A 10,827-nucleotide genomic window follows, 5' to 3' on the forward strand; every position below is an offset into this window, starting at 1 on the left:
AAAAGAAAAAAACCATATTTATTATCAGTCGAGGCATTTACATACATACCACCCAATTCATATGTGTTTACATATCTAACACCTAAAATTTGCTTTATATATTTATACCAACTAAATCTTTTATATCACATCAAATAACCATCATTTTAACTTCAAAAGTGCTCTGCATCTTTTCATGCATATGTAAATAAACAGAACTTGGGTGGTATTTATGTAAATCTCCCTTATTAGTAAATGAATTTGTCATTTGCTCATCCAACTGGTCAACTGAACTCGGCACAACATATCAAAATTCAAAGCTACTCAAAACTCATCAACACTTGATATTATTATCAGTCATTTGGTTGGGTTAGAATAGTTCTTCACCAGTTGCACAACATTATAGGGAAATACAATGGTGAGGATAGGCTTCTAATCCCAAGTAATGGACTGAAAAAGCAGAAATAAATAATCAAAATGAAATAAAGGACAAATATTTTATAGGCATGTAACATTATAGGTGGCTGAGGTGGATTTCATGGAGTATTAAAAACTCCATGGAGCAGTTATGTGCTGTGGAAAAGGGTCATGAGAAGTACTGGCTAGTTTTACAATTTGATTTTCCAATGGTCAACTTTAGAAACTTTGATTTTGAAATTTAATAACAGACCACTTCCATAATAGCTTCGGTTCATTAGATTAATAACTTTGCATTTAAGTTTACTAAACTGCAATATTATTTTATTTTAAGAAATTGAATTCTTCTCACATTATGTTTTAAGGACAAATGGCATCTCAAAAAGCTGATATATATACACATGTGCGGTCAAGCTAGCGGCTAAGTGCCCTTGGGCTGGAAACAACAATGATGCCCAAAATAGAATAGATTTTACTCTTGGTCATGTACTTGAAATAAAGTGCAACATAAAGATAATTAATCAAAATTTATATTGCATTGCTCAAGACAAAAGGTAGGAGCCAGTTTGCAGGGCAGGCCAGCTGGGTGTTTTGGCGCTATGTTGTGAGCCACAAGACTCCTATCATACAATAAACAGGAACGGGTACCCCCCCATTTGTTATGTCGTGAAAGCAGACAAAATCAGAAATAAAAACCGAGCAATAGAAGCTTACAAAATCAAATCTTCAAGAGACCAAGTGGAGTAAATACAAACAAATCATCATAAGTGCAAAGAATATGAAGATGCACCTGGCGTTAGTGATGGAGAATAAAGGCGCCAATTCACAAAATCAGCAGCAGCCATTTATGAATCACTGATTCGCTAACCATTAGCGAAACGGCTCTCAATCTAAAATCATTCATGCTTTATGCAGACGAGATCATCCAATTTGTTGCCGTCCATCTTGTAAAGAGATACACCGTCCATTTGGAAGTAATGTTCCTGAGCCTCCCTTCTTAGGCTCTCAAATGGCAGAATCTCCCATTTGCTGTAATTTGAGTTCTTCCTCGTATCGCTCATACGGGGAGATCCTGAAACAAAACCGGCGCTATTTCTGCTTACAGTGCCCCAAACTTTGCAGTTTGTGAAAGGTCCGAGATCCAGGGGCTGACCAGCCTGCAGCTTCTTCAAGCGAAGAGCGACTCCATGAGCGAGCCTTATGTTCTCCTTGGTTGGCAAATCAGACCAATTTTGAGTCCTATGGGCTCTCATGGGGGAATGGATCCTTATAACCTGCAGAAATTAGGAGGCTTGAGTTATAGTAGAGGGTTTAAGAGAAGAAGGTAGAGCCGTAACAGCAGGTATGATTACACCAAGGCATTCCAGCAGCTGATAATAGGCCCTTCCCTGCAATGGATTATGCCCTTTTCTTGGAGATGAGAAGTAGCGCGTCCTGCCAACATGAAATGCTCATTTTATCATCATATCATATCATATCATATCATTTTTAGCATTCATACAATTAATTCCTATGAAGCACTTCTAGTTAAGTGAATCGTTTGATCTAAACTTTTAATAATTAACATTCAGCAAATTTTTCTGGTTTTACACCGATATGGAAGAATAAAGGAAACGAATCTCCAATGTGATCATATGCAAAAATGTATAATAGCATAGTTAAAAGAAGGGTGAACTGATGCATGGCAATTCTACCTCAGCCCTGAGTCTATGCTTAAATTTCATTTGATATTTAGACATATTGTCACTTTTACATTTGTTTGAGATTGGCTTTTTCATATCATATCATTTTTTAGCATTCATAAAATTAATTCCTACAAAGCACTTCAAGTTATGCGAGTCGTTTGACCTAAACTTCTAATAATTAACATTTAGCAAATTTTTCTGGTTTTACCGCCGACATGGAAGAACAAAGAAAATGAATCTCCAATTTGTTCACATGCAAAAATGTATAATAGCCTGGTAAATTGAAGGGTTAATTGATGCACGGCAATTCTACCTCAGCCCTTAGTCATGAGTCTATGTTTAAATTTCATTTGATATTTAGACATATTGTCACTTTTACATTTGTTTAAGATTGGCTTTTTTATTTTTAGTAAAAGTCCTATTACTATAAATATAACACAAAATTTTGTAGTTATGTCAGTTGAAGTAAATATAATCTTCTTTTGGCATGCTCTCTAAGGATTGATTCTCTCATCTAGAGATTATCTCATGCTTCCTTTCTATCTCCTCTCACCCTTCCACTTAAAAAATAAAGCCATCTAATCTCCTCAATACCCTTGTTTTCTTTAGCTCAATGATTCTTCCCTCATATTATTCTATTGACTTTCTCTTTATCACTTTGGTATTCAAGCAAACTTTCTAACCCGAACCTCTAGCTTGAGACAAAATATCATATTAAGTAATCAGTCCTTCAGCTGAATCAGGTGAGTCTAGCAGTATGCATGAAAAACTTCCATATGGTTGAGAATTGATGAAAAAATATATATTTTTTTATTTTATAGTCTCCCAATTCTTATTCATACTCTATATTTTTAAGCTTATTTAACGTACTTATAGTTGGCTTTAGATTAATTATGAATGTCGCTTGAAATTCAGGAAATTTTGTCAATTTTAAAGAATCCTGTTTCCTTAAATGGCCCCCAGAGTATTATAATTGGGTAAATTGAAGATGAAATAAAGAAAGATTTTTTTTTTCGTACTTCTAAAAGGGTATTTATTCTTCCATCCAAGGTTCTCTTATGCTAGCTTACTCCCCATCTTTTGCCTCCTTGCTTTTGAGCTATTCAATCAACTAATCTCTTCAATCCCATTCCCATCTTCAGCTCTTTTGCCCAACCAAATTCTTCCATCACTATGCTTTCCCACTTGTTATCACCCATACTATTTAGCAATCAACGAGATGTCACATGTAAAAGGATTAAAAAATCGAAGAATCATAGGATACAGATTTTAAAAATTATCAAGGAATATTTACATACATGCTACTCAATTCCTATGTATTTACATATCTAACACCTAACTTCAATTTTAACATATATATATATACCACCTTACCCATGCATGAAAAGGTGTCTGCACTTTCTAGAAGTTAAAATGGAGGTATTTTTGATGTGATATGAAAATTTTTGGTGGTATAAATGCAAAAATGCAAAATTTAGTTGTTAAAATATATAAATACATAGGAATTAAGTGGTATGTATGTAAATGCCCCAATTATTAACTAACCACTCTGTATAACCGGGGTCCACAGTGAAGCCATATATGTCCACTATATCACACAAGGATAGTGCTAATTCTATAGACTTCATTCCAGTTCCTTTGGCACCCCTTCGAAGCACTATTCCTTGGAAAAGATAAACTGGATTAGGAAGACTCTGCATTATAAAACAAGAGTTAATTTACCAACTATAGAACAGACATATCCATAACTAAATCATACCCCCTTGCATCTTCTGTGACCATTAAATATTTATAAAGTTTCAGCAGCGGTGAGAGAATGTATCGAGCAAGATGTATATTAGAAGAGTATTATCAACAGCACGAATATAAATGATAAAGAAAACTCTGCTTAGAATGTCACCTCTATCATAGCGTTGAAATCTCTATGCGTCACACTTTTAATTATTAGCACCTCATCAGCTGCAAGAAATATATAAATATTTATTATATGAAAATTTGGTCGCTTCAAGGTTGAGAATGACAGGACTACTAATTCTAAAAGATGATAGTTTGAATTATTTCTATGTGAAAGGTCGTCTGATAGAAAAAAGACTTATCATTTCCTAAGTTGAATGTTGAAGATGATGAATGAATGGTTAACATATTATAATTATCAGAGAGCAGATAAAAAATTTGATTAATAAGGTGAACGGCATTTCATCTAACAGGACTTTGCTAAATTTTAACAGAGCCAATAAAGTGGCCACAGAAGAGCCCGGCAGAGTCTGTTACTGTTTTAGAATTTTCTGAATGAACAAACCAGTTCATAAGATTTATAACTAAACACAATAAGAGCATTGAAGCTTTCTGATATTCAACTTCTATTAAAATTGGGCCCTAATAACAAGAATATTCCGACTCGAAACTGGTAACAATTCCATTTATTTTATTTGCTAGAAAACAAATCAGACAATCCTCCGCATGATTTAAACAAAATCACAATAAGAGTGTTGCAGCATTGCTTAAATTCAACTCCAACAAAAATTGAGCCCAAACAACATATTCTGACTCAATCCTTCGTAAAAATACCATTCGTCTTATTTGCTAAAAAAACAAATCACCATTGAATCCTCTGCTTAAATGATTTCAATCTAAAAATATCCCAAGAGAGCTGAGATGCAAATTTAAAATGGAAGGTGAATTTAGCAAACACAAAAATGAAGATATCAACAGAACTCACCTCAAACTTAAACTACAGTAGTTGGACATTACACAAATTAATTCTAGTTAACATTTCACAAATGTCCTTCAATCAATAGTAAATACCAATTTAGTTTCCATCTCATTGCTAACACTATCGTAGGGCCCTCTACAAACAATCACCATCAAAAAATAAAATTTACTGAAGATCAGCATTTCTTCAAGAATTAATATCTAATACTTTCAACAAAAAACCTACAATCCACCTCAGCTTGAAGAATGTAATCATGTTAAATAAGTTGCGACAACACAGTAAACTTTTTTTTTCTTTCGGAAAAAAAAGCTTTGATTAGCATATTAATCTTTAAACGTACATGATCCATTCAAAATGGCAGCCATGTTTCGAGCAGCTCCTCTCACTACAAGACGAAAGTCCCTTTTCAGGCCAACATGTTTGGCGTATTTCTGCAAAGAGGCATGATGAGGAAGATTAGTAGCGGAAAACATGCTTATTGGACAACATACATTATAGATATTAATGCACTTGGGGTATACTTGATAGATATTATTCATAGGGGAATTGTAAGATTATCAGCTACCTGATTAATCAAAAGTAATTCATTCATACATTTCTTATTTTATTCCTTATCCACTCAGAAGGATCGTTAAGCTAACTCAAAAACCATGCCTATATGTCCTGATTTACTTCAATGTACCACCATATATGACAAAAAAAAAAAAAAAAAAAAAAAAAAAAAAAAAAAAAAAAAAAAAAAAATCTGTAGGACTTCCAAAATCATACAAAAAACATATTTTTTATAAGTGGATTGCAAAATTACCAACTACTCATATAAGTGTAATTCATTCATTAACTTTCTCATCCACTCTCAGTCCGTATCATCCCTTCTGAATAGAATATCCAGATTAAAGATATTTGTTAACTTAGACTGAATAGAACCTGGCCATATAGCTAGTAAATATGGGGTAAACTGGCAAATAAACCCAAATGACCAAAACAATTAGCTTACAAGCATCAAAAGAGTAGTTTGGGAACTGGAGGGAATGCCTTCAGCCACTAAATCAACTTTTGCATAACAGCATTATTGCTAGAATTTCCTTTTCTTTGCCAAACGTGTGTATTAAAGAAGCACTCCTTGTAAAAGTGAGTATAATTTCAGTCCATTTCGGCCAAAGCATGCTTTAGCTTTCTTTTTTGTAAAAAAAGAAATAAATATTGAATTACCTCATTAACCGGAGCTTCGTTGTCTCTAAAAACTGCATCATGTTCATCAATTTCTTGCCCAAATTCTGTCTTCAAGAGATCCCCTGAATTCCCAACAACAGCACACGTTCTGAATTGTCGTGGATGAAAAGGGGGCTTCAAAGGCAAAATCAAATTAAGGTGCTCCTCACAAAGAGAGCGATTGTAGCATTTCTCTGCACCCCTGAAAAAAAAATGGTGGTATTTAAGCTATGGCACATGAAGCTAATGGAAAAATTCATGTTTCGTATATTACAATTGTGCAATCCTTTTTGCAGCATACTCTAACCAACCATCTGGTCGGACATCCAGGTATTCCCTCGTCAAAACGGTAGTCATATTACGGTACTGCCATTTTCTACAGTTCAGTACATGTTATTAAGTGCATCAATCATATATTTAGAAATAAAATCTAACCTGTTCCCACAGTAGAATAGCTTCACAGACATCATAACGGTATTCCAACGGCTCAAAAATTTTAAACTGTGCGTTATACTGTAAAAAGATGCAAAGAATAAGACCAAAATTAGTATAGAGCTCTCAGAAATCACCCCATAAAAATTGGGGGAAAAATTAAAAAAAATATCCTAATCCAAAAGGAAAATAAAGAGAAGTGCTCGACCCAGGTACTGTTGGTGCCCTCAGGAAATTTAAGGACTAATCTGCAGTGATCAATAATGTCTGCAGTAAGACCAAGTCCTCTGTTTGCCTGGACAAAATTCCATGGTTGTTAAATATCAACCCTCATTTGAAAGTATGCCTGAAAAAAAAATAATGCAGGGTAATAAAAAAATAAATGGGCAGTAAAGATTGCACTCTATGATAATAAAAGAAACAAATTTTATGGGTTATTTTCAAATAGAGATATAGAAAATTTCAGAGAATCATAACTTTTATAGTGTAAGAATGTTGCCGATATCCTAATTGTCGAAGCAAATTGGTTTCATAATGTCGAAGCAAATAGGTTTCATAAAAAACTTAACTTTCCATGAATCATTATTTTGAAATAATTGACAAGCTACATAGCAACGCTGTTATTATTTATAAGCATTCTTGATGCATGCATACAAGGATAAATTGAATATTATGAACTAGCCAAATATTGAAAGTCCCATTGCAAATCGTTTATCATGTCCTTTGTAGCTAAAATAAAATGCCTTCAATGATGGTTTAGGAATAGACAGTCTGAGATGTGTCCAGAAAATAAAAAAATGAAATGAGTAGACGTGACAAAACTTGAAACTTGCAAAGCTAAATGGAATAAATAGAACTTGCATGACAGTGATAATTTCATTCATAAATTGATGACGAAATTAATCTACACAATCAAAAGAAGACTAAATTTGTTCTTTAAGTTAATTTTTCATATCAACTTAAGTAAATTTATTTTAACAGTAAGAATTGACTAAAATATTTGAGTTAACACTCAATACTTTTGCTTGGCAAATTCAAGTCTTTAGGAAGAAGACAAATTATAACATTTACAGAATTCCTATAAGTCATCTATACAATCTTTAAATATTCTAGGATTATTTCTGCCATCGAATATAAGAATAATATTATTAATTTCATGATAATTATGTTAAAATTTATTAAAATCATGGCTAAATTAATTTCATTTAAATTGAATATTTTATTGTAATGCAACTTAAAGCCCTGGTGCATCTTTGAACAAAGTGTTTTTAATTCAGATCATATATGAGATGTGAAAAATCATGCAGCAGACGAGTAAGATTAATAGGAAACAAAATATTTATCTTATAAAATTATTTAGTAAATCAATAAAAATTAAAAAAAAAGATGGAAATCATTTCAAAAAAAAAATCAATAGCCTTCTTTTAGAAATTTAGAATAAAAAAACCAAACAAATGATTGAAATTAGCATATATGATGGCAAATTTTTTAATTTTGACAAAAACATAATCACACTTTCAAAAAAATAAAGAACGCAAAAGAAGAAAAAAGTGTTAATTCATTCGTTATACTTATATTAGAAGATAGACACTTCAAAAAATCTTCAAATATCTCACTGGGTCAAAGAATTGAATCTTGGAATTATAAGAAATCGTACAACAAAATAGAGATTATATTCAATCAATAATTATAATTTTGTAGACATCTTAAACCCCACTTATAGTTATAAAGCCTATTGAAAATCTCCTTAAACATTTGCAACTAACATATTAGAATTTCTACAAGAAATATATTAGAACCTATAATAAGTTGTAAGACATGGGTGAGAAAGTTTTATGAACAAAAGAATACAAGTAGCAAGACTTGATGGAGAAAGCGATGGGATTAAAAGAACAAAATTCATAGGACTTATTCAACATAAGGAATCATGGGAACAAGTTACAAGACCTAGTAAAAAAAGGTGAATAAAAATGTTTAGACGTAAAAAAAAAAAAGAGAGATTAATTGCAAGAATACGCAAGAGAAGCTTCAACTTAGAAAAGTCATAAGCTTTGCATCACTTATATTCAATTGATAATTATGTAATGTTCAGGAAAAAAAATCATAAAAAGAAAATAAATAAGCGAAGAGATGCAAAGGAAACATCTTTTACTATAGGGGGTGGCAGGATTAAGTCGAACAATTAACTCTATCAAAGCAAATGATTTAACTTTCCATCTTTTTTTTTTTTCAAGAATGAAGACCAATTTAATTAGCATTTGTCTAAATTAAAAATTAGTTTTTTACGTTACACCACTTCTTATTTTAAATAGGTTTATTATGTATAAAAAATCCCAAGGCTAATTGAATAAAAATTCATGCAACTGGCTAGCTTAATTCATCCTTTGTGGTTCCATGAATTAGCAGAACCGACTTTCAGAAATCAACTGTTAAAATAATGTGGATTTTCCATAAACTTGAGGAAATTTTCTCTTAGTCTTTCTGCCCTTTTCTCTGTCTTTCTGTCCTTTTCTCTTTTTTTTTCCTCAAATCCCAACATTTTACATAGGTTTGCTGTCTTTAATAGTCAACATGCCAGATCAAAATTGATATTATTTTTATATACCAAATTGGGACACAAAGTAAGCAAAATATTGAAAAGTGCAAAGACTTGTAGAGAAAAAAGATTAACAGCAACAACAAGACTTCATCCCACTAAGTTAGGTTGGCTACATGAAACTTTTTTCTCCATTTTGTCCTATTGAGTATCATATTTTCATTTAATTCTAATAAATTAAGATCATGTTGAATACAATATGTCCGAGTTTTTTTAGGTCTACCTCTAGCTTTTTTAATATAAGTCGAATCTAAAACACCTACACTCCTAACCGGATCATCAAGTGGTCGCCGTTTAATGTGACCAAACCACCTAAGATGACTCTCTCTAATCTTGTTTGCCACTAGAGCTACACCAACCCTTTCACAAATACATTTGTTTCACATTTTGTCTCTAAATGTCAAGTCACTCATCCACAAAAGCATTCTGATCTCAACAATATTTAACTAATTTTTATGCTTCTCTTTTAAAGGTCATCATTCAACGCCATAAAGAATTGCAGGTCTCACCACCATCTGATAAAATTTTCCTTTTAAGTCTGAGCGTACTGACTCGATGCATTCCTTCAATTTAACCAACCAACTCGAATTCTACTAATAACATCCCTATCTATATCACCATCACTTTGAACAATAGTCCCCAGATATCTAAAATATTCACACGTTTGAACTATTTGATCATCCATAATTACAACTCTGCCACTAGGTCTAATATTACTAACATTACAGTCCATGTATTCAGTTTTAGATCTACTCAAACGAAGGTATTTAAACTCTGATGCAGACCTCGATAATTCAAGTTTTCTAAACTCTTTCTCTGGTTTTATCCACAAAAAAAATATCATCAGTGAAAAATATACACCAAGGTAAATCCTCTATAAATGTCTGGTGAGAACATCCATAACAAATGAAAAAGTTATGAGTTTAAAGCTGATCCTGGATGCAATCTAACTGAAATAGAAAAATACTTGAACAATCCTCCTGTGGTTTGAACACAAGTAACAACTACAGTATACATATCTTTAATGACTTGAATCTAAGTGATATCAATACACTTCTTTTCTAGAACTCTCCAAAGAAGTTTTCTTAGAACCTTATCGTAAGTATTTTCTAAATTAATAAAAATCATATGCAAATCCTCCTTACTTTCTCCGTACTACTCTATAAAACCTTTCAAAAAATATATAGCTTCCATAGTAGACTTGACAGACATAAATCAAAATTGATTATGAGAAATATTTGTATCAAGTCTTTCTTAACCTATGTTCAATTACTCTCTCCCATAATTTTGATGCATGACACATTAACTTAATTCTTATATAATTTGCATTCTTGTGCATTCTTTTTATTTTAAAAAATGGACACCAAAATACTTTTCTTCCACTTCTCGGACCTCTTTTTAGTTTTTAAAATAATATTAAAGAGTTTAGTAAGCCAAGAAACACTCAAATCTCTATAATATTTCCACACTTCAATTGGGATAATATTAGGTCATACTGATTTTTCACCCCTGACTTTCTTTAAAGCCTTCTCTAATGCGACGACAAGAAAAAAAAAATTATTATTATTAACAATATTAAGATCATTAAGGTCCCTCGTATTTAAAAAAAAACCATTGAAATTTTTATCAAAAATATCCTACCCACCTATGTTGAATATCTTCCCCTAGGAAAAGCACCTTTTGATTTGCATCTTTAGTTCACGTTATTTGAATTAAATCTAAGCTTTTCTTTTTTACTTTGTTTGGTCAGTTTTAGTTTTTCTTTTCAATTTGTTTGGTTAATATATATATATATA

The 10,827-nt window shown here is 32.0% G+C and overlaps 1 protein-coding gene across 2 annotated transcripts in view; it reads right to left on the bottom strand.

The window, feature by feature from the left end:
- Positions 1-845: 845 nt before the first annotated feature.
- LOC110028802 (sialyltransferase-like protein 5) overlaps positions 846-10,827 on the bottom strand; it is an 18,468-nt gene continuing 8,486 nt past the window's right edge. The window contains exons 3-12 of one of the 2 annotated variants that reach the window (XR_002294459.1): positions 6,644-6,730; positions 6,439-6,516; positions 6,278-6,369; positions 6,004-6,205; positions 5,135-5,225; positions 3,982-4,040; positions 3,627-3,775; positions 1,749-1,830; positions 1,187-1,670; positions 846-1,016 (exon numbers count right to left, since the gene is read on the bottom strand). Coding sequence is in view for 1 of the 2 variants with exons in the window: in XM_020730798.1 (XP_020586457.1) it covers positions 1,293-1,670; positions 1,749-1,830; positions 3,627-3,775; positions 3,982-4,040; positions 5,135-5,225; positions 6,004-6,205; positions 6,278-6,369; positions 6,439-6,516; positions 6,644-6,730 (1,218 nt within the window). In the remaining variant the exon portion in view is untranslated. Of the gene's footprint in view, positions 1,671-1,748; positions 1,831-3,626; positions 3,776-3,981; positions 4,041-5,134; positions 5,226-6,003; positions 6,206-6,277; positions 6,370-6,438; positions 6,517-6,643; positions 6,731-10,827 lie in introns of both variants that reach the window. The other variant, XM_020730798.1, reaches the window with a different exon arrangement.

Source organism: Phalaenopsis equestris, unplaced genomic scaffold (genome assembly GCF_001263595.1).
Source record: "Phalaenopsis equestris unplaced genomic scaffold, ASM126359v1 Scaffold000531, whole genome shotgun sequence".
In the NCBI taxonomy this organism is placed as follows: Eukaryota; Viridiplantae; Streptophyta; class Magnoliopsida; order Asparagales; family Orchidaceae; genus Phalaenopsis; species Phalaenopsis equestris.